Source organism: Scyliorhinus torazame, chromosome 7 (genome assembly GCF_047496885.1).
Source record: "Scyliorhinus torazame isolate Kashiwa2021f chromosome 7, sScyTor2.1, whole genome shotgun sequence".
Classification (NCBI taxonomy): domain Eukaryota; kingdom Metazoa; phylum Chordata; class Chondrichthyes; order Carcharhiniformes; family Scyliorhinidae; genus Scyliorhinus; species Scyliorhinus torazame.
In genome coordinates this window covers 254,769,760-254,794,611 of record NC_092713.1, presented here as the reverse complement: position 1 = coordinate 254,794,611, position 24,852 = coordinate 254,769,760, and the positions used below count along the sequence as shown (strand labels likewise).

The following is a 24,852-nucleotide window of genomic DNA, read 5'->3' as shown; positions in this document are numbered from 1 at the left end:
TCCACCCCTCCCTTCCTCCCCACAACCCTCCACCCCTCCCTTCCTCCCCACAACCCTCCACCCCTCCCTTCCTCCCCACAACCCTCCACCCCTCCCTTTTTCCCCACAATGCCTCACCCCTCCCTTCCTCCCCACAACCCTCCACCCCTCCCTTCCTCCCCACAACCCTTCACCCCTCCCTCACTCATCTTTGGCCTGGGTTCCTTCGTGATCATGGGCCTCTGGTGGGTGCATTTCTGGCAGCAGCCACCATTCCTGCAATTTCACATTCCACAATTTAGCTTGTTTTTTTCTGGGATAACTGAAACTCAGTGGTCTCACCTATGACAAGAAAAGCAGCAGAGCAACAACTTATGATAGCTGCAACCACGGTCAATATTCCTTCAGCTGGATTATTAACAGGGGGGAGGTGATAAGGAGAGAAAGATTCTGAGGGTAGGTGAAGGGAGGGTGGTGAGGCAAAGTTCTGGATAAATGGTCTGAGGAAGTTTTACTGTTTTCCATTTTCCAACACTTTGAAGCGAACAAAATGTTCAGCGTTAACTACAGCGAGAGACCAGAGAAGGCTTGGGGAACACAAAAGAAAAGCAAATCCAGGGAGAAGGCTCAGCCAGACCAGGGATTGTCACCAAGTTTGGTCTGGTCTGCCCCCATGTCACTGGAGTCTGAACAATGACCAAAACCTTTTAATCGTGGTTTACACATAGTTGGGAAGCTGTAGATTGAAAAAAACGTTTTAAACATTACCTGAGGTAGCAAAGGAAAATTCTCCATTAAATTAAAGAAATACAGCAGAGAAACTAAGGCATCTTAATATTAATCTCAGTTAAATTTTAGTCAAGATTTTCCTGTCCTATCACAAAACACTATTGATTTTCACATTGCTTTTTAGTCACTCAAATTAAACTGCGATGTTCTATTCTTCCGACAGCAGGTAACGAGAAAGTAATGCAAGCTTCTTTTGAACATTTATAGGCCAGAAAATACCTACTGGCTTTCCATCCAATCCAAGAGGGCCCTAGAATCCAAAACCAAAACAAAAGTTTAGAATCACAGAATGTTTTAATGAGCAGAAACATATCAGCGTGGCTGTGTACATAAGGCGCTGGGGAGTAGAACTTTGTTTCAGGCAGTGGTACAGTGCAGTCAATAGGATCGAATATCAGACGCTCTGGTTACCAGGCGGGGGATTTGATATCACCCGTTTTGGCCACTGTCTCAGACCAATTTCTATCCCTAAGAATCTGATGCAGAATAATAGAGCTGTGAATGTGAATGCATAATTTCAATTTTGTACTTTGCTATGTATTATAATGCAATTAAGTAGAGCAGCAAAGGCGGAGGCTGAAAAATACCTTCATGTATTGCGTTTGGCAAAACACATTGTTGCAGACTCATTTCACAGCAGCATTACTTAAAATGCAACACCTGCATCAAAAGTTATTATTGTCATCTGTGACAAGCAATGTAATAATGTTAATTGCAGACTGTAACTATATTATCCTTAAAATGGGGCTGGTTTAGCACACTGGGCTAAATCGCTGGCTTTGAAAGCAGGCCAAGGCAGGCCAGCAGCACGGTTCAATTCCCGTACCAGCCTCCCTGAACAGGTGCCGGAATGTGGCGACTAGGGGCTTTTCACAGTAACTTCATTTGAAGCCTACTTGTGACAATATGCGATTTTCATTTCATTTCAAATGTATAACAGACAGAATTTTAGAATGAGCAAATACAAATGATCAAGAAAAAAAAGCAATTCAGGGATATATGCTAACCAACCCTCTGCAATTTTTCAGTGGCCGGTTCCATAAGACAATAAGACATAGGAGCGGAAGTAAGGCCATTCGGCCCATCGAGTCCACTCCGCCATTCAATCATGGCTGATTTCAACTCCATTTACCCGCACTCTCTCCATAGCCCTTAATTCCTCGAGAAATCAAGAATTTATCAACTTCTGTCTTAAAGACACTCAACGTCCTGGCCTCCACCGCCCTCTGTGGCAATGAATTCCACAGACCCACCACTCTCTGGCTGAAGAAATTTCTCCTCATCTCTGTTCTAAAGTGACTCCCTTTTATTCTAAGGCTGTGCCCCCGGGTCCTAGTCTCCCCTGCTAATGGAAACAACTTCCCTACATCCACCCTATCTAAGCCATTCATTATCTTGTAAGTTTCTATTAGATCTCCCCTCAACCTCCTAAACTCCAATGAATATAATCCCAGGATCCTCAGACGTTCATCGTATGTTAGGCCTACCATTCCTGGGATCATCCGTGTGAATCTCCGCTGGACCCGCTCCAGTGCCAGTATGTCCTTCCTGAGGTGTGGGGCCCAAAATTGCTCACAGTATTCTAAATGGGGCCTAACTAATGCTTTATAAAGCTTCAGAAGTACATCCCTGCTTTTATATTCCAAGCCTCTTGAGGTGAATGACAACATTGCATTTGCTTTCTTAATTACGGACTCAACCTGCAAGTTTACCTTTAGAGAATCCTGGACTAGGACTCCCAAGTCCCTTTGCACTTTAGCATTATGAATTTTGTCACCGTTTAGAAAATAGTCCATGCCTCTATTCTTTTTTTCAAAGTTCCCATTTGGAGAATTGGCTTCTCCATAAGAGCTCGAGCACACTAGAAATATTAGCATATGTCAAGTTCCTCATCATTTCTACTCCTTCACTTCAGCTGCAGAGGTTGTCGGTTAAGCACCAATAGTAAATGTGCAGAGATTTTTGGAGGGAGAGCAAAGGGCAAAAATCAAAGAGGAGCCTGTGTCAGTGCCCAACGAGTGTAGCTATGCACAGATCTCATAAGTTAAATGATGTTTAGGGAAAACACTCTAAAGAGACAACCTCTTCTGCCTCCTACTGCATGCAGCAAGCCCTTAATTAGCTTCTTCAACAGTACATTGTGAACATGCTGCGATTCCTGCATTAATAAAACTTTCTGAAAACTATTGGAGCAGTCTTCCACTCAATCTCTCCACTTGACTTTGACAGTTCCCTCTGGACATCCACCAACAGGAGGATGTGCATGTTCCTGCCCTGATTGTTTACTCAGCGTACAACTCACAAATGGCTTTACAAATATTATATATAAATTGTAATACTTCTGCATGATAGAAATCTCTGAAAAACTTGTCAGTTTATGCCTATTAGACATCGGAGCATAAACACTAAAACCTTTCAATCATACATGGATTGTAATTCTGTGGCACCAGTAACTGTAAAGGTGCACAAACATAAATATTTCTTAAACATGTGATGGCTGTGCAGGAGTTTTTACATTGCAATAACTCTTTGCTGACTACTCTAGTAGCTCACTCAAGTGGCTATTATTCATGCTTCAGCCTTTATACGAGTGCAGTATGTGACCTCGGGGGTATTACAGCTGAATACAATCCCATCCCACCTGATATCCACACACACATTTCCAGCAGAGATAATTGAATAACAATCAGGAACAGGAAACATGGACAGTTTTCCTTTTGTAACCCAGGCTCCTGCAGCAATTATATGGAATTAGCAAATTCAGGACAAGTCAGAAATTGAACCTGGGACCTTCCTGGTCTGTTTGGCTAATCTACTCACTGGAGAGACTCATTAATGAGTCAAGGGAATCAGTAAAAATGTTTTAACTGGGAACACGGCACCTGACTTTCAACTCTATGTAGCTTATGCATTATTGAACCAGAAGGCATACAGCAATAAAAGTTAAACTGGCTTCTCGTTACAGAAATAGAGGCAGATGGTAAGAAATTAGGAATTGGAGGCTCTACCCCTGGAGGTTTATTTTCAGTATAAATAACTGACTATAATTTAATATAAAGATCTCATATCTTACCCCGTTCATGATTAGCATCTGGTTCACACAATCAAAATCGATTTTTTAAGGTAAGGAAAATACCACAGGTATAATTTAGGAAATAGCCATCATCGACAATTGCAACAAGCAGCTCCAACAAAACAACTATTTCAAAGTTGAACCCCCTTAATCTGGTGTGTGCTGGCAGGAGGAGAGTTAAGATTGTGGGGGGAATGGGGTTACATCACATTGCTGCCCCTATAATTTTAACTTGCATGAAATGAGATATGGGAAGGTGGCCTGCCTCAGAGGAAGGGGTCCAAGTAAAATGGCAAAGTCACAGACCAAGATAGAGGATGGATAAATTCCTGAAAGTGGCCAATATATTTACTTGTAGAATCTACGTAGATTACCAAGGAACCGTGCCACCCAGTGACTGAGGTCTGTTGGTGCTTGTCTTCATGAGTTGGAAGGGAATTTCCAGCGAATTTTACCAAATTGGCCATGGGCTTTTTCCTGCCTCTTGGAAGAGCTCAGCTGAGAGGGGGCGTGTTTTGTCGAGTTACATAAGACCAGGATAAGACATGTTTTATAGACCAGGTGGTGTTTAGGCAGACTTCCAGTTTATATTTTTGGATGCCTGTGAGTGTCTTTCTCTCCCTCGCTCTCTCATTGCTGTGTTTCTATCTCACTGGTGTACAGTCATTATAATCTCAACAGAATACTGAGGATAATCACATGATAATTATATGCTTTGTTTGCTTTCAAAATTAGATTTAAAAACATCCAACTAAAAATCAGTAAACTTAAATTAGGGAGGTTGACAGCCAAACAGATAAAAGTATTAAGGAGGAGAAATTGGGTTTATGAGTGCTTGTTTTCTTAGTACTACTTGGCCTAACGGTATATCTGCGATGTGGGCAAACATTTCCGATAGGACCTGTATCTTGGTAAACGATTTGTTCACTTGAGCTCCCAAAGTTTGTTGCTGACTGTTGTTTTGTGTCACATTCTTCTACAAGAACGAGGGATGTGTGCCAGTGTGTACCATGCAATACGTTTTGGTGATGTGTGTTATGGTTGAATAGCTGTCAGTGCATGCAAGTTGTGAAATGTAACTGTGGCTTGCAACAGTTCTAAGTGTGTGAGAGTGAGATAAAGCCTATGAATTAAAGGTTTGAGACTGATTGATAGATATTGGGGATGTTGGGAGCATAGTGAATTCAGCAGTGGATGAGACTGGTGGTACCATTGTTAGGATATGTCACTTAACGATTAACTCACTGACCTTGACAATTTGTGTGAGATCAAGAACTATCTTGCACTGCATCCAGATTCTTGGAGGAACATTCCTGCCATTGACCTCCACCACTGCGACTTTGCACTACCTCCTGAGCGTATGTCTGCAGGTCCTCCTGTACCCTACAGAGGCAAGATATCTCCGACTTTTCGACTTTTTCCACCAAGACGTCCAGTGCAGTGTCTGAAAACTTTCCTGCGCACTCTCTCGCATGTTGGCCTAACTTTAAAATATCAGATTCAGTTTTCAAATCAACACACACCAGCCCCCCATGTTGATGTGGTCAATGTTTACAAACATTGGGGTTTCACCACTTAGGGATATGAATGAATCAAAGCTGCAGATGGTTTTATGGGCTGTCAATCACAGCCCACCACTCCAAAGCTATGAATGGCTTACAGATAATAGATCTGTGGGAACCAGACGTAGGCACAGCTGCTCTCATAGAACATATAACATACAGTGCAGAAGGAGGCCCGTCGAGTCTGCACCAACCCACTTAAGCCCTCACTTCCACCCTATCCCTGTAACCCAATAACCCTTCCTAACTTTTTTGGTTACTGAGGGCAATTTATGGCCAATCCACCTAACCTGCACGTCGTTGGACTGTGGGAGGTGATGTGTTGGGTACTCTGCTACACAGACGAACCAACACGGTTGCGAATGGTACAACTCAGTTTTATTACTAACATTTATTTACAGAGGTAAACTGGTTACTGAGGTTCGATCATAACCCTAGAATCTGTGGACCTATTCCTAATACCATCTTGTAGTGGCACTCAGCACGTGGTGGATGTCTGAGTGGCTTGCTATGAGCTCTGTGCCCTGAGCTGTCTCCTGCTGGAATGCTCAGGAAGTGTCGTGTTCCCTGTTATGTACTGTGTATGCTCTTGCCTGTGATTGGTTGTGGTGTTGTGTGTGTGTTGATTGGTCCGTTGATCTGTCCATCAGTATGTATGTATGTTTGTGTTATGATGTTTACCTGAATATCATGACATCCCCCCTTTTTTTTACAAGAACATGTGCCTATGTGGTTATGAGTACTGAATGCAGCTAAATGTGTGTGTGTGCAATATCTACAGCATGTACATGGGGCTAAACTATATACAAGGGGCGATGTCGGGTGCGACATAACAACAAGGTTGTACCATAAACAAAGAACGGGGAAATGTTGAACGACAAAACGAACTCCTGTAACGACAAGGAAGAACAGAAACATATTAACACAGTGGTATTATGAGTTCAATGTACAAACAGGCTCATAAGTCCAGTCTAGTAGGTGGGCGACGCATTTGGGTTGACCGTTAGGGTGGCACATCATTCATCACCCGGATTGACGCTGTTCACTTGCAACGGCTGGTGGGTCCTGGCTGGAGACATCCGGTTCCCATCAATGACCGCAACACGGAAGGCGTCCCGGTCGTCTGTGTCACTGGTCTGGATATCGTCTGGGCACGACTCGTTCTAAGGAGACTGAATGGTCCGCACGTCCCTGCGAGGTTGTCGGAACTGGGGAACATTGGCAGGTTGAGCTGCCCGACAGCAGGCAGCGTAGTGGCCCATCTTGCCACAGCGGAGGCATTGTCGGTTACTTGCGGGACATTGCCGCTTTAAATGTGCGGCTCCGCAGTTGCCGCACGTCGTGACGTCATGGCGTTCGTTGCGCCACCGTGCATGCGCAGTTCGGTCTTGCGTCGAGGGCGCCTGCGCATCATGCCCTCAGTGTCAATGTCGTTTTTGGCGCGCACAAACGCGGGAGGCCTCGAAAAGCGCGCGAAATGGCCGCCCTCGTCCGAGCCGCGGGCCGGGAGGAACTCGATTGCCTAGACCTGTTCGGCCTCGTAGGACGCCTGCCTTGCCGATCCGGCCGCGTAGGACCTCTGCCGCGCCGATTCGGCCGCCTGAAATTGGGAGTAGCGGCTAGTCGCGTTTTCATGCAGGACACAGGCTTCGATTGCAGAGGCTAGGGTGAGGCTTTTAATTTTTAAGAGCTGCTGGCGTAGGGTGCCCGAGGTGAACCCAAAAGCGATCTGGTCCCGAACCGCAGGACTGCGCGAGGATACGGAGATGCGTAAGGATGGATTGAAAGGGCTCATCCTTACCCTGTAGGCGCTGCTGGAAGAGATACCTCTCGAAACTCTCGTTGACCTCGACGTTGAAGTGTTGGTCGAGTTTGAGAAGGACCGTCTTGTACTTGGTCTTGGCCTCACCTTCCGCGAACACCAGGGAGTTGTAGACATGGATGGCGTGTTGACCTGCCGTGGAGAGGAGGATGGCGATCTTTCTGGTGTCCGAAGCGCGCTCCTTTTCGTTGGCTTCCAGGAAGAGCTGGAAGTACTGTTTGAACAGCTTCCAATTGACGCCGAGGTTTCCAGCGACTTGTAGCAGCTGCGGTGTGCTGACGGTGTCCATGGCGCAGGATGGCAGATTCCGGAGGATTCGTAGGTAGGTCCCACAATTACATCTGGTACTATGATGTGTTGGGTGCTCTGCTACACAGACGAACCAACATGGTTGCGAATGGTACAACTCAGTTTTATTACTAACATTTATTTACAGTGATAAACTGGTTACTGAGGTTCGATCATAACCCTAGAATCTATGGACCTATTCCTAATACCATCTTGTAGTGGCACTCAGACATCCGCTCTGGGTCCCGACCACCGCGGTCCCGGGAGAACAGGGACCTATGAGCTCTGTGCCCTGAGCTGTCTCCTGCTGGAATGCTCAGGAAGTGTCGTGTTCCCTGTTTTGTACTGTGTATGCTCTTGCCTGTGATTGGCTATGGTGTTGTGTGTGTGTTGATTGGTCCGTTGATCTGTCCATCAGTATGTATGTATGTATGTTTGTGCTGTGATGTTTACCTGAATATCATGACAGGAGGAAACCGGAGCACCCTGAGGAAACCCACGCAGACACTGGGAGACCCAGACAGTGACCCAGCAGAGAATCGAACCTGGGACCCTGGCACTGTGAAGCCACAGTGCTATCCACTTGTGCTACCGTGCTCTCCTTCCAGGAATGGACAGTGGAGCTGCAAGGTAAGTAACACAGCTATAATGCTTCCCACTGCCCCTGTCTGGACTGCTTTCCAGCTCCCACACAGGGGCTCCCATTCTGGTGGGGCAAAGGGGGGGGACTGTGGGGGGGGTCCCTCTATATAAGGGGCCCATCGAGGGGTCCCTCTATACAAGGGGCCCATCGAGGGGTCCCCCTATTACAGGGTTCCATATCGGGGGGTCCGCCTATTACCTAGCTTCTGGGGGCCTGGGAAGGTATATTACAGGGTCTCGTGGGGGTGGGTGGTGTGTCGGGTCACTCTGTACTTTGGGGTGGGGGGGCACAGGAAATCCGGAGGGCTGCTGTGTGTGGTGGTGGTGGTGGTGGGGGAGAGGGTCAGGGCCAACTTGTGATGCGGGGGCTGGCCGGCCGCGGGATCTCACTATCGGTGAGATCCCAGTGCTCGGCCCAGCGAAGCTGGCAATGCAATTCAATGTTAATTGGTCCACTTAACGAGGCCTCGCGGGCTTCTCATCGCAAATGAAGGATAACCAGCTGATTGGCCTGGACCGCGCTCGCCAGCCCCTCGCTAATAAGGTCGAACAGCACTGAAGCTGCACTTCAATCAGAGGGCTGCTGGGTCCCAAAGGTACCTTGAGCTGATGGAGACGATAGGGAGTGTGGTAGTATGTATTGGGGGTCATGTGGGACTGGAAGCCCTAATGTCATTGGCTGATAGATCCCGGGTCCTGGTTGGCCGTTGACCTCTAGCTCCGCCCTGAAGGCGGAGTATAAGAAGCCGGAGTCCTCCCCCGCAGGCCATTCTACTATCGAGCTGCGGGGAACAGACACGCTTAATAAAGCCTCATCGACTTCACTCTATTCGTCTCACGGAGTCTTTGTGCGCTACAATTTATTAAGCGTGCCTAAAAAGGACTATGGAGCTCAGGATCATTCCGGAATGCCTGAGGATCAGCCCCCACGCAGTGAACGCGGCAGCAGCCTTCAAGCACTGGCAGACTTGTTTCGAGGCCTACCTCAGAACGGCCACCGGCCGGGTCACAGAAGACCAAAAACTACAGGTCCTGCACTCGAGGGTGAGCACGGAGATTTTCTCCCTCATCGAAGACGCGGAGAATTTCCAGACGGCGTTCGCAGCACTGAAAAGTCTCTATGTCCGCCCAGTTAACCAAATCTACGCTCGCTACCAGCTCGCGACGAGACGGCAAGGTCCCGGAGAATCGATGGACGAATTCTACGCCGCGCTGCTGATTTTGGGACGAGCCTGCAGCTGCCCTTCGGTGAACGCAAATGAACACACGGACATGTTAATGCGCGATGCTTTTGTAGCAGGTATGAATTCCTCCCAAATCCGCCAAAGACTTCTAGAAAGAGAGTCGCTAGGACTCTCAGAGGCCCGGGCCCTAGCAGCCTCCCTAGACGTGGCCGCGCGTAATACCCGCGCCTACGGCCCCGACCGCGCGGCAGCCCATTGGGCTCCGTACGTACCCGTCGCGACAAACCCACCCCCCCCCGGACACCCCACAGGCTTGCGCGGTCCAAACGCCAAGTCGCACCGGGGGCGCCCGCTGCTATTTCTGCGGCCAGGCGAAACACCCCCGGCAGCACTGCCCGGCCCGCGCAGCAATCTGCAGGAGCTGCGGGAAAAAGGGACATTTCGCGGTTGTGTGCCGGTCCCGCGAGGTCACTGCTGTCCCGGGAGAACAGGGAGCCCTGCAAGCCGTTTACGCTCCCCAACCCCCCCAGCGCCCCATGTACGACCCGCAGGCGCAGCCGCTCTGGGTCCCGACCACCGCGGTCCCGGGAGAACAGGGAGCCCTGCACGCCGCTTACGCTCCCCAACCACCGCCCCCCCCCCCCCGTCCCCACGTATGACCCGCCGGCGCTTCCACTTTGGGTCCCGACCACCGCTCTCCCCAGAGAAGAGGGAGTTCTGCGCGTCTCTAACGCCCCCCAAACCCCCCCCCGCGCCCCACGTCTGACCCGCCGGCGCTACCAACTTGGGTCCCGACCACCGCTGTCCCCAGAGATGAGGGAGCCCCGCGCGGTCCTAACGCTCCCCAACCCCCCCAGCGCCCCATGTGCGACCCGCAGCCGCCGCCATTTTGGGTCCCGTCCACCACGAGGGGAGGAAGGGAGCCGCCATCTTGGACCACCCCAGACCTGTACGACGTGTGGGGGCGGCCATTTTGTCCACCCCCGCCGCCATCTTGTGACCCCCCAGCCATGTGCGATGTATGGGGGCAGCCATTTTGTTCATCCCCGACGCCATCTTGGACGGCAACAATGGACCCCACGCCGCTACTACAACCACGTCTCGCTTCAATTACGCTCGATCAAGCTCGGCCCCGGACACTCCAGACGACGACGACAACGGTGCTAATAAACGGCCACGAGACACTATGCCGAGTCAACTCCGGGAGCACGGAGAGCTTTATCCACCCCGACACAGTAAGACGCTGTTCCTTGACCACCTATCCCAGCGCACAAAAGATTTCCCTAGCTGCAGGATCCCACTCCGTACAGATCCAAGGATTCTGCATAGTTACCCTAACGGTGCAGGGGAGGGAGTTCAAAAACTACAAACTAAACGTCCTTCCCCAACTCTGCGCCCCCACCTTACTGGGATTAGATTTCCAATGCAACCTACAGAGCCTTACGTTCAAATTCGGCGGCCCAATACCCCCACTCACTATCTGCGGCCTCGCAACCCTCAAGGTGCAACCCCCGTCCTTGTTTGCGAACCTCACCCCAGAATGCAAACCCGTCGCCACTAGGAGCAGACGGTACAGCGCCCAGGACCGGACCTTCATTCGGTCCGAAGTCCAGCGGCTACTAAAGGAAGGCATAATCCAGGCCAGCAATAGTCCCTGGAGAGCGCAGGTGGTAGTAGTGAAGACAGGGGAGAAACAAAGGATGGTCATAGACTATAGCCAGACCATCAACAGATACACACAACTAGACGCGTACCCTCTCCCCCGCATATCCGACATGGTCAATCGGATTGCCCAATATAAAGTCTTCTCCACCATGGACCTCAAGTCCGCCTACCATCAGCTCCCCATCCGCCCAAGTGACCGCAAGTACACAGCCTTCGAGGCAGACGGGCGATTTATACCATTTCCTAAGGGTCCCATTTGGCGTCACAAACGGGGTCTCGGTCTTCCAACGGGAGATGGACCGAATGGTTGATCAACATGGGTTGCGGGCCACGTCCCGTATCTCAACAATGTAACCATCTGCGGCCACGACCAGCAGGACCACGACGCCAACCTCCAAAAATTCCTCCAGACCGCCAAAGCCTTGAACCTCACGTACAACGAGGACAAGTGCGTTTTTAGCACCAATCGGCTAGCCATTCTGGGCTACGTAGTGCGCAATGGGATAATAGGCCCCGACCCCGAACGTATGCGCGCCCTCATGGAATTTCCCCTCCCGCACTGCCCAAAAGCGCTGAAACGCTGCCTGGGCTTTTTTTCATACTACGCCCAGTGGGTCCCCCAGTACGCAGACAAGGCCCGCCCCCTAATACAGACCACGACCTTCCCTCTGTCGACAGAGGCTTGCCAGGCCTTCAGCCGCATCAAAGCGGATATCGCAAAGGCCACGATGCGCGCCATCGACGAGTCCCTCCCCTTCCAGGCCGAGAGCGACGCCTCCGACGTAGCTCTAGCGGCCACCCTTAACCAAGCGGGCAGACCCGTGGCCTTTTTCTCCCGGACCCTCCACGCCTCAGAAATCCGCCACTCCTCAGTGGAAAAGGAAGCCCAAGCCATAGTGGAAGCTGTGCGACATTGGAGGCATTACCTGGCCGGCAGGAGATTCACTCTCCTCACTGACCAACGGTCGGTAGCCTTCATGTTCGATAATGCACTGCGGGGCAAAATCAAAAACGACAAGATCTTAAGGTGGAGGATCGAGCTCTCCACCTTCAACTACGAGATTTTATATCGTCCCGGAAAGCTGAACGAGCCGTCCGATGCCCTATCCCGCGGCACATGTGCCAACGCACAAATTAACCGCCTCCAAACCCTCCACGAGGACCTCTGCCACCCGGGGGTCACTCGGTTTTTCCACTTTATCAAGTCCCGCAATCTCCCATACTCTTTAGAGGAGGTCCGTACAGTCACAAGGGACTGCCACATCTGCGCGGAATGCAAACCGCATTTTTTCAGGCCGGATGGTGCGCACCTGATTAAGGCTTCCCGCCCCTTTGAACGCCTTAGTCTGGATTTCAAAGGGCCCCTCCCCTCCACCGACCGCAACACATACTTTCTTACTGTGGTGGACGAATACTCCCGCTTCCCATTCGCCATTCCCTGCTCTGACATGACCGCGGCCACAGTCATTAAAGCCCTGAACACCATCTTCACACTGTTCGGTTGCCCCGCATACGTCCACAGCGACAGGTCCTCTTTCATTTTTTTTTATTAAATATTTTAGTGAAAATTTTTGGTCAACCAACACAGTACATTGTGCATTCTTTACACAATATTATAACACAAATAACAATGACCTATTTTATAAACAAAAAATGAATAAATAATAAATAACAAAAATGGAAACTAGCCCTAATTGGCAACTGCCTTGTCACAAGTAACACTCTCCAAAAATATAATTTAACAGTTCATTATATAATTATCTGTAGCAACGACCTATACATACTATACAGTATATATTAACAACCCTGAGAGTCCTTCTGGTTCCTCCTCCCCCCCCCCCCCCCTCCCCCCCCACCCCCCCCCCCACCCCCGATCCTGGGCTGCTGCTGCTGCTGCCTTCTTTTTCCCATTCCGTCTATCTTTCTGCGAGGTATTCGACGAACGGTTGCCACCGCCTGGTGAACCCTTGAGCCGACCCCCTTAGGACGAACTTAATCCGCTCTAGCTTTATAAACCCCGCCATGTCATTTATCCAGGTCTCCACCCCCGGGGGCTTGGCTTCTTTCCACATTAGCAATATCCTGCGCCGGGCTACTAGGGACGCAAAGGCCAAAACATCGGCCTCTCTCGCCTCCTGCACTCCCGGCTCTTGTGCAACCCCAAATATAGCCAACCCCCAGCTTGGTTCGACCCGGACTCCTACTACTTTTGAAAGCACCTTTGTCACCCCCATTCAAAACCTCTGTAGTGCCGGGCATGACCAAAACATATGGGTATGATTCGCTGGGCTTCTCGAGCACCTCGCACACCTATCCTCCACCCCAAAAAATTTACTGAGCCGTGCTCCAGTCATATGTGCCCTGTGTAATACCTTAAACTGAATCAGGCTTAGCCTGGCACACGAGGACGATGAGTTTACCCTGCTTAGGGCATCTGCCCACAGCCCCTCTTCGATCTCCTCCCCCAGCTCTTCTTCCCATTTCCCTTTTAGTTCATCTACCATAGTCTCCCCTTCGTCCCTCATTTCCCTATATATATCTGACACCTTACCATCCCCCACCCATGTCTTTGAGATCACTCTGTCCTGCACCTCTTGTGGGAATTCCCTCACCTGTTGCCTCGCAAAAGCCCTCAGTTGCATATACCTGAATGCATTCCCTTGGGGCAAGCCATATTTCTCGGTCAGCACTCCCAGACTCGCGAACTTCCCATCCACAAACAGATCTTTCAGTTGCGTTATTCCTGCTCTTTGCCACATTCCATATCCCCCATCCATTCCCCCCGGGGCAAACCTATGGTTGTTTCTTATCGGGGACCCCCCCAAGGCTCCAGTCTTTCCCCTATGCCGTCTCCACTGTCCCCAAATCTTCAGTGTAGCCACCACCACCGGGCTTGTGGTGTAGTTCCTCGGTGAGAACGGCAATGGGGCTGTCACCATAGCCTGTAGGCTAGTCCCCCTACAGGACGCCCTCTCTAATCTCTTCCACGCCGCTCCCTCCTCCTCTCCCATCCACTTACTCACCATTGAAATATTAGCGGCCCAATAATACTCACTTAGGCTCGGTAGTGCCAGCCCCCCCCTATCCCTGCTACGCTGTAAGAATCCCTTCCTCACTCTCGGGATCCCCCATCCATTCCCGGCCCACACAAAACCCATGATGCTCTTTTCAATCCTTTTAAAAAAAGCCTTCGTGATCACCACCGGGAGGCACTGAAACACAAAGAGGAATCTCGGGAGGACCACCATCTTAACCGCCTGCACCCTCCCTGCCATTGACAGGGATACCATATCCCATCTCTTGAAATCCTCCTCCATCTGTTCCACCAACCGCGTTAAATTTAACCTATGCAATGTGCCCCAATTCTTAGCTATCTGGATCCCCAGGTAACGAAAGTCCCTTGTTACCTTCCTCAGCGGTAGGTCCTCTATTTCTCTACTCTGCTCCCCTGGATGCACCACAAACAACTCACTTTTCCCCATGTTCAATTTATACCCTGAAAAATCCCCAAACTCCCCAAGTATCCGCATTATTTCTGGCATCCCCTCCGCCGGGTCCGCCACGTATAGTAGCAAATCGTCTGCATACAAAGATACCCGGTGCTCTTCTCCTCCCCTAAGTACTCCCCTCCACTTCTTGGAACCCCTCAACGCTATCGCCAGGGGCTCAATCGCCAGTGCAAACAATAATGGGGACAGAGGGCATCCCTGCCTTGTCCCTCTATGGAGCCGAAAATATGCAGATCCCCGTCCATTCGTGACCACGCTCGCCACTGGGGCCCTATACAACAGCTGCACCCATCTAACATACCCCTCTCCAAAACCAAATTTCCTCAACACCTCCCACAAATAATCCCACTCCACTCTATCAAATGCTTTCTCGGCATCCATCGCCACTACTATCTCCGCTTCTCCCTCTGGTGGGGCCATCATCATTACCCCTAACAACCTCCGTATATTCGTGTTCAGCTGTCTCCCCTTCACAAACCCAGTTTGGTCCTCGTGGACCACCCCCGGGACACATTCCTCTATTCTCATTGCCATTACCTTGGCCAGGACCTTGGCATCTACATTTAGGAGGGAAATAGGTCCATAGGACCCGCTTTTCCTTCTTTAAGAGAAGCGATATCGTTGCTTCAGACATAGTCGGGGACAGTTGTCCCCTTTCCTTTGCCTCATTAAAGGTCCTCGTCAGTACCGGGGCGAGCAAGTCCACATATTTTCTATAGAATTCGACTGGGAATCCATCCGGTCCCGGGGCCTTTCCCGCCTGCATGCTCCTAATTCCTTTCACCACTTCTTCTACCTCGATCTGTGCTCCCAGTCCCACCCTTTCCTGCTCTTCCACCTTGGGAAATTCCAGCCGATCCAAGAAGCCCATCATTCTCTCCCTCCCATCCGGGGGTTGAGCTTCATATAATTTTTTATAAAATGTCTTGAACACTCCATTCACTCTCTCCGCTCCCCGCTCCATCTCTCCTTCCTCATCCCTCACTCCCCCTATTTCCCTCGCTGCTCCCCTTTTCCTCAATTGGTGTGCCAGCAACCTGCTCGCCTTCTCCCCATATTCGTACTGTACACCCTGTGCCTTCCTCCATTGTGCCTCTGCAGTGCCTGTAGTCAGCAAGTCAAATTCTACATGTAGCCTTTGCCTTTCCCTGTACAGTCCCTCCTCCGGTGCTTCCGCATATTGTCTGTCCACCCTCAAAAGTTCTTGCAGCAACCGCTCCCGTTCCTTACTCTCCTGCTTCCCTTTATGTGCCCTTATTGATATCAGCTCCCCTCTAACCACCGCCTTCAATGCCTCCCAGACCACTCCCACCTGGACCTCCCCATTATCATTGAGTTCCAAGTACTTTTCAATGCACCCCCTCACCCTTAGACACACCCCCTCATCTGCCATTAGTCCCATGTCCATTCTCCAGGGTGGGCGCCCTCCTGTTTCCTCCCCTATCTCCAAGTCCACCCAGTGTGGAGCGTGATCCGAAATGGCTATAGCCGTATACTCCGTTCCCCTCACCTTCGGGATCAATGCCCTACCCAGCACAAAAAAGTCTATTCGCGAGTAGACTTTATGGACATAGGAGAAAAACGAGAACTCCTTACTCCTAGGTCTGCTAAATCTCCACGGGTCTACACCTCCCATCTGCTCCATAAAATCTTTAAGCACCTTGGCTGCTGCCGGCCTCCTTCCAGTCCTGGACTTCGACCTATCCAGCCCTGGTTCCAACACCGTATTAAAATCTCCCCCCATTATCAGCTTTCCCATCTCTAGGTCCGGAATGCGTCCTAGCATCCGCCTCATAAAATTGGCATCATCCCAGTTCGGGGCATATACGTTTACCAAAACCACCGTCTCCCCCTGTAGTTTGCCACTCACCATCACGTATCTGCCCCCGTTATCCGCCACTATAGTCTTTGCCTCGAACATTACCCGCTTCCCCACTAATATAGCCACCCCCCTGTTTTTCGCATCTAGCCCCGAATGGAACACCTGCCCCACCCATCCTTTGCGTAGCCTAACCTGGTCTATCAGTTTCAGGTGCGTTTCCTGTAACATAACCACATCTGCCTTAAGTTTCTTAAGGTGTGCGAGTACCCGTGCCCTCTTTATCGGCCCGTTCAGCCCTCTCACGTTCCACGTGATCAGCCGAGTTGGGGGGCTTCCTACCCCCCCCCCTTGTCGATTAGCCATCACCTTTTTCCAGCTCCTCACCCAGTTCCCACGCAGCTGTATCTCCCCCAGGCGGTGCCCCCCCGCCCATCCTCTCCCATACCAGCTCCCCCCTCTCCCCAGCAGCAGCAACCCAGTAATTCCCCCCTCCCACCCCCCCCCCCCCCGCTAGATCCCCCGCTAGCGTAATTACTCCCCCCATGTTGCTCCCAGAAGTCAGCAAACTCTAGCTGACCTCGGCTTCCCCCCGTGACCTCGGCTCGCACCGTGCGACGCCCCCTCCTTCCTGCTTCTCTATTCCCACCATGATTATCATAGCGCGGGAACCAAGCCCGCGCTTCTCCCTTGGCCCCGCCCCCAATGGCCAACGCCCCATCTCCTCCACCTCCCCTCCTCCCCCCATCACCACCTGTGGGAGAGAGAAAAGTTACCACATCGCAGGATTAGTACATAAAACCCCTCTTTGCCCCCCACATTCGCCCCACCACTTTGTTCGAACGTTCTTTTTAATAACCCGTTCATTCCAGTTTTTCTTCCACAATAAAAGTCCACGCTTCATCCGCCGTCTCAAAGTAGTGGTGCCTCCCTCGATATGTGACCCACAGTCTTGCCGGTTGCAGCATTCCAAATTTTATCTTCTTTTTATGAAGTACCGCCTTGGCCCGATTAAAGCTCGCCCTCCTTCTCGCCACCTCCGCACTCCAGTCTTGATAAACGCGGATCACCGCGTTCTCCCATTTACTGCTCCGAGTTTTCTTCGCCCATCTAAGGACCATTTCTCTATCCTTAAAACGGAGGAATCTCACCACTATGGCTCTGGGAATTTCTCCTGCTCTCGGTCCTCGCGCCATCACTCGGTATGCTCCCTCCACCTCCAACGGACCCGCCGGGGCCTCCGCTCCCATTAACGAGTGCAGCATCGTGCTCACATATGCCCCGACGTCCGCTCCCTCCACACCTTCAGGAAGACCAAGAATCCTCAGGTTGTTCCTCCTTGCGTTGTTTTCCAGTGCCTCCAACCTTTCCACACATCGTTTCTGATGTGCCTCCTGCGTCTCCGTCTTCACCACCAGGCCCTGTATATCGTCCTCATTCTCGGCTGCCTTTGCCTTCACGACCCGAAGCTCCCGCTCCTGGGTCTTTTGTTCCTCCTTTAGCCCTAGCTAACAGATCCCGGGTCCTGGTTGGCCGTTGACCTCTAGCTCCGCCCTGAAGGCGGAGTATAAGAAGCCGGAGTCCTCCCCCGCCATTCTACTATCGAGCTGCGGGGGAACAGACACGCTTAATAAAGCCTCATCGACTTCACTCTATTCGTCTCACGGAGTCTTTTTGCGCTACAGGGAGCAAACTGGATATTCAAAGGTTGATGTCCACGTCACTCCAGCAGATCCATAGCCGCTTGGAGGAGTCCCAAAGGCTAGGGGCACAGGAGATGGCACCGGCAATGAGTGGCACCGAGGCCAACACTGCTAGGGTGGTGACCGCAGTGGAGATCCTGTGCATGACACAGCGCCATTAGTGAAGGTGTCCAAGGCATCGCGCAGTCGGTGATGGCCATGGCCAAGGGTCTCGGCTGAATGTCCAACTGCCAGCTGCCTACCTCAGCTGGTGGTCACCTTGGGGTGTCACTGGGGGATGTACCAGGCTGACCTTGATGAGGTTCTGCGGGACATGTTCCGTTCTCAGATGGGAGTGGCCGAGGTGCTGCGGAGCTTGTCCCAGTCACTGAGGAGCATCGCTAAGGGCGATAACACGATGGTGTGGACCTTGGGGAACCGCCAGGGCTGGCAGAGCCAGATGATACAGGGGCAGCCGAGGCTCGAACCAGCTGCTCCTCCATCCCAAGGTGAAACCCAGGGTCTTAGATATGGGGTTGGTCTCGATAAATGTATGAAAATTGGGCTTATGTGGTGATAATTGCTTTCTCGCCACGCTCCAGTGAGATCCCGATTTTGCCTATAGGAGCGGGCGCAGATCTTGCTTTTGGCCTCTCCCGCTAGTCACCAGCCTCGTTACGCTTGAGCAAGAGCACAACGAGGCCGTAGAACCACACCCAATTTTCTCCCAAACGGAGAATCTAACCCACTATGTTTGATAAAGCTTTGAAATGCAAGGGGCTGGATTCTCAGCAGCGTTTGGCGCAGGGGCGGAGAATCGACGTTTACGCCTGAATCGGGCACGGCACCGCTCCTGCGATTCGCCGGTCCCCGGAGAATCGCTCGTGCGTGAATTACGTGGCGCGGCTGGGGGGCCCTTGCCAGAGGCCCTCCCAGCGATACTTCGGTCCCGCCCGGCCGAATCCCAATGGCGTAGTTCTAACCATGTCTTGCCGGTCGGGACTCTCGCGCGGTGGCTACGGACTCTGTCTGTGGCCGCCCTGGTGGGGGGCAGGGTAACAAGCACCGGGGGGGGGGGGGCCTTATGGGCGGCTGGGGCGGCGATTGGGCGGGTCATATGGAGCGCCGCGGGGCAGATCGTTGGGACCTTGTTTGTTGGTCCAGGTCCACCGGCTGAGTCCGCCATCGCGTTTGGCGCGGCAGCTAGAGGCTGCCGCCATGCGCGAACTTGGAACCGGAAGTGCAGGAGCCCATATCCGCTGCCAAAGCTGCGTGAAGCTCCCCGGGTCCCTGCCAGCGCCCTGCAGGTAAGTGAATTGGTTTTTCTTTTTTTTTAAGGAAAGTCTGGCGTGAAACGCCAGCGTTTTTACATCGGCGTGGGGACATGCCCCATTTTTGGAGATTCCAGCCTATGGATTGCCTATATTCGTTGAAAGATTTGAGCAACAATGTTTGTTATTAGCTAACATACTTTTTTTTGCTGTTCAGGTCAGATTCTTTGCCGGAAGAAATACCAACATTGGTGTCATATTTTGAAGTGCAAGAAAGTAGCCCATTAATCATAAGGCAGCCTTTAGTATGAATTCCAGCCAAATGGTTGAAATGAAATATGTAACTCCCAGACTGTGAAATTATATCTTCATGTTATATTTCTTACAATATTTATCAAATTCACTGGATGAAATTTCCATCAGTATGTTTAAAGACCCCAATTAAACCATAACTGCCCAAACAATGGAAAGTGTTAATTAGCATTACATTTTAAGTTTTGGTACAGTTGAATATTGTAACTCCAAGTATAAACATTTATACTTCCTTAAAATCCATTAAAAGCTATTGTTTTTTAAATGAATCGTATCAAATGAATCGATGTTCGCCAATACCAAGTAATTTAGAACTAATCCTGAAAATGATGCACAAAAGCTTCTCGTGACAGCAAGATGTAATTTCACCTCTGCACCATGAATTATAATCAAATTCTGGTATTTCCATCTGCCATTAACCATTTTGGAAATCATGAGAGTATGTCTCAATGTCAAATAATGAGCTGTTAGTAAACTTGACATTCAGGGAAAGTAATCCTCAGTTCAAAAAGTGATTTGATCTGGATAACTTCCCAGTTTCTGACTTGAGGTTAAATTATGGCAACAGTTGCCTGAAGTCAGAGGTGAAATCCACCCACAAAATAGTTGAAGAGACCTTGGAGACCTGCCTGTGTGCCTTTACTCATAGGTGACTCAGTCCTGGAACTTGCTCAGGTTGAGCTGCATTGAAACATTCCTGTCCTATCATGCTTCTCTAGCTGAGGATACGGAACAATAATCTTTCTTCCTTCACATGTGTTTCTCTTTCTCCTCCTCCATTTCTGCTATTCATTTTTTCTTGCTTCCCCTTTCTTTACTGTCCCTCTTTCCTTACATTCATCTCTCACCTTCCTCACTTTCATTTCTGCCTTTTCACTTCCCAATTTTTCTTCTTTGCTGCCTCTGTGTCCTTTTTGCCTTCTGGGCTGGAAGGTTACTCGGGGCTGGTTCCACCAGAAATCTCCCTTTCTGGATCCACTGCTGGGCACCCAGGCCACTCTTCTGAGTATAAGTTTCAGTTCATCTTTGAAATAATTCTCGACATCAACGGATGTGAAATTCCATATGTGGTTTGCCTTGACCTGTCATGACCACATTGGAAACTTCCAGGAACTGGAAAACCTGTAATGCTGGGGGCGGAATTCCCTAATCCCGCAGCAGAGTGTCCACGCTGTCGTAAACGGCGTCGCGTTTTACGACGGCGTGAATGGGTCGACCCGCCGACTAATTCTGCCCCTACAGGGGGCCAGCACGGCACTGGAGGGGTTCACGCAAACTGGGCGGCGAGGAATCCGCGCATGTGCAGGGGCTTCCTTCAACCCCCGGTCGGGGGGCGTGGCCTGTGGGGGGGGGGGGCCTCCGATGTGGCTCTCCATTCTGTCCCAGTTCTGCTTTTCAGCCTCTCTTATGCTTTATTTTCTGGTTGTCCCTCTCCTGCACTCGATGTTCTTTCCGCACTCTCTTTACTACTTTTTCCTTCTCGTCTTTCAGCCTTTGCTGCCGCTCTTTCTGTCATTATTTTCACTGGACTTGCTTTCCTGTTCTTGATTTGCTACGTTGCGAAATACACGTGTGCATACCAGTTGACTATAAACACTGCACCCCACTCCACACTTCTTCCCTTGGCAGGTTTGTCTCACAGTACAAATTATAAACAATTGTTGCAGCTTGGAACTGGTATTCATCTCTAAGGCCCAGCTTTTCACTCCTGCGTCACGTGTACAGAGACGGGGAAATTCCGGTTCTGCAGTTCTGATTTTAGTTTTTTTTTTTGGGGGGGGGGGGGGGGGGGGCGGTGAAGGCTGGATTAGAAATCGGGTCCGTCACCCCCGGTTTTCCGGAGGTTGCCGGCTGTGGGGGCGGGGGCTGGGCTCTGTGATTCGGCACTTTGTTGAATTAAATTTTAAAAAGGTTAAGTCAAAAAATACCTCCAGCCCTCACCCCTCTCAGCTGCCCACACATTCCTCATGCCCCATCCATGCCAACCTATGCCACCTCACTCCTCCCACCCACCCCATGCCCCTCTCCCCAGCCCCAGAACCCCTCATAACCCTCTATTCACCACCCCATGGTTTCTTATAACCCCAATGCCCCCCACATCCTCGTGGTCCTTTATAGGCCGATGCCAATTTAGTGCCAACTCACACCAACCCATGCCCCTCACGCACTACACTTTTCCATTACCCCATTCATGTCAACTCGCCTAGTGTCCTTTGACAGTTCTTTGACAGGGAAATGATCATGTGGAATATTAATCTCTAATTTAATTGCCTGGTCAAATACATATATTGAGCTTCTTTATACGGACATTTTAAAGGAAGCAAAGACATTTACTTAAAATGGCTACTGCAGGTCAGCTGAGACATCTGGGCGGGATTCTCTAATCCCGCGGCAGAGGGTCCACACTGTTGCGTTTTAAGACAGCGTGAACAGGCCGACCCGATGGCTAATTCTGGCCCCTACAGGGGGCCAGCATGGCACTGGAGTGGTTCACGCCTCTCCAGCTGCTGATCCCAGCGCAAACTGGGCGCCGCGGGATTCATGCATGCGTAGTGGCTTCCTTCAACGCACACATGCGCAGTAGCTTCCTTCAACGCGCCGGCCCCGATGCAACATGGCACAGGACTACAGGGGCCGGTGCGTAGGAAAGGAGGCCCCCAGACAGAGAGGCCGGCCCACCTATCGGTGGGCCCCGATCGCGGGCCAGGCCACATCGGAGGCTCCCCCCGGGGTCGGACCCCTCTTACCCCTCCCCCTCCCCCACAGGCCACTCCTCCCCGACCGGGGTTGAAGGAAGCCACTGCGCATGTGCGCGTTGGCGCCTGCACCACTGCGCATGCGCGGATCCCGCGTCGCACAGTTTGCACCAGCATCAGCAGCTGGAGCGGCATGAACTGCTCCAGTGCCGTGCTGGCCCCCTGTAGTGGCCAGAATTAGTCGTCAGGTCGGCCCATTCATGCCGTCGTAAAACACGCCGGCGTTTAAGACAGCATGGAGACTCTGCCGCGGGATTAGAGAATCCCCCCCTGGTATTACAGTTTTCCAGTTCCTGGAAGTTTCCAATGTGGTCATGACAGGTCAAGGCAAACCACATATGGAATTTCACATCCGCTGATGTTGAGAATTATTTCAAAGATGAACTGAAACTTATAAGTAATTTGCATTCCTGTAAACCTACCTTGCAGGCAGAGACAGAAAGTCTAGCGCAGTGTTTCTTGAAGTTTTTTTCCTGGACCCATTTTTGCCAACCGCCCGATCTTCAGGACCCACGCCGGCCGACCCTCGTAACCAATGATACATTGGCTTACCTTTAATGTGACAGGTGAGTCTGCGTGGTGCTCACCATCTCACAGGAAGAGAGGGCAATGCACATATCAAGTGCAGAGTTTAGCCGGATCCTTTATGCCGTTTTCATCTTTATGAGGACGGAAAAGCCAACCTGTAGGTCGTTGTGAAGGGCAACGGCAACAAAATGCTAATTTTACGCAGCACTGGATACTCCTAGGAGATGCTACTCCAGAATGCTGACAGCCTCATGGACTTGTGGTGTGTTTTTAATGTGCTGTCACAGGTCAGGTGCAGCAGCTCATTCTCCTCATTTGGAGTCAGCTGCAAGTTAATAACTGACTCTGGGGTCTTAAACTCAAAGGGACTTTTCACCCACCACTTCTCTTTCAAAATCTGAAACTTCTCCTCTGGAACGTAGCGCCAAAAACTGTTGATCAGCGAAGCGTGATGTGGCTGAATAAGGCTTGCCAGTCTATTGACAGTTCCCTTACTAACACTGTTTTCTTCGATGTGTCGTTGCAGTGTGGGGAACATGTAGGGCGGGATTCTCCACTCCCGCGCCGAAGTGGCCGCGCCGTCGTGAACTCCGTCGAGGTTCACGACGGCGCGAAACGGCCCCTTTCCCGACCGATTCAGGCCCTGACAATGGGCTAGGATCGGGGCCGCGTCATCTACACGCGCCAGGCCTTGTCGCCGCGTAAAGGCAGCGCCGTATAGATGACGCGGCCGGCGCCGCATAACTGGCGTCATCCGCGCATGCGTGGTTGCCGTCCTCTCTAAGTCCGCCCCGCAAGAAGACGGTGGACAGATCTTGCGGGGCCGCGGAAGGAAGGAGGTCCTCCTTCAGAGAGGACGGCCCGACGATCGGTGGGCACCGATCGCGGGCCACCCCACATTTGAGGTACCCCCCGGTGCAGGATGCCCCCTCCCCCACCCCCCGCAGGCCGCCCCCCCCCAGCGTTCACGCACTGTTCCCGACGGCAGCGACCAGGTGTGGACGGCACCGGGGGGAACCCGCCGTTTTGGCCTGGCCACTCGGCCCATCCGGGCCTGAGAATTGTGGGGGTGCCGGAGAATCGCCATTTTGGGTGTCTCCGGTGATTCTCCGGCCTGTGGCCCGCGGAACTTGACGGGGCCGTTCCCGCCGCTTGGGAGAATCGCGGGAGGGCGTCGGACCGGCGTCCCGGGAAATGTTGGCTGCCCAGGCGATTCTCCCAACCGGCGTGGGAGTGGAGAATCTAGCCCGTAGTTTTGGGCTTTGTACTCGCACTTGCCAAACTTTCAATTACTTTTGGAAAGCATCTATTTTTTCACAGTGCCAAAAGCAATCATCATCCTTCCCTTGCAATTTGAAGTTCAGTTCATTTAGAATTGAAAAGATGTACACAGGGTAAGACATAGTTAGCATTCAAGTGTCATCACCAAACATTTCAGAGAAGGGATGATGTCACAAGGAGGAAAGTGCAGATTTCATACCTCTGTTCATAAACTCTGCCAAGCACCCTGTAGTCATCTGTACATACATCTGCACGTACACCAGGGAGTACAGCACAGATGTAACAGCCACAGCATCACTAAAGGGCAGCATCAGAGACGGGTATAAAGGGTCCTGCCCAAGGGAGGATCCGCCTCTTTCAGAAGCACAGGGCTAGTGAGCAGCAGCACACAGAGACAGCTCGGCATAGGCAGCTTACCTTAGCTTCGCTGGTCATACCTCTTGACTGTATTATATCTAGTTAAGCTCTGGAAACAGAACGAACCCACTGAATAAAGTATTTGTGTTAACTGGAAGTCTACAATCTTCATTCCGACTTAGAGAATAATATACACCCGACACCTTGACAGCCAACGTACCTCTGTGTGGAACAATAAATCTGTGTGCTTGGCCCCCATTTGGAACACAGAGTCTCGAAAAGCTTGGTATTCAGTGCACTGTGTTTAATTAAATTCATGACTTTCACAATTCC

General features: G+C 51.2%; 1 protein-coding gene across 1 annotated transcript in view; it reads right to left on the bottom strand.

Moving 5' to 3' along the window:
- Positions 1-24,852, bottom strand: part of LOC140426964 (uncharacterized) — a 363,390-nt gene that overhangs the window by 170,462 nt on the left and 168,076 nt on the right. Inside the window, exon 6 of the mRNA XM_072512289.1 lies at positions 992-1,018. Coding sequence (XP_072368390.1) covers positions 992-1,018 — 27 coding nt within the window. The remainder of the gene's footprint in view (positions 1-991; positions 1,019-24,852) is intronic.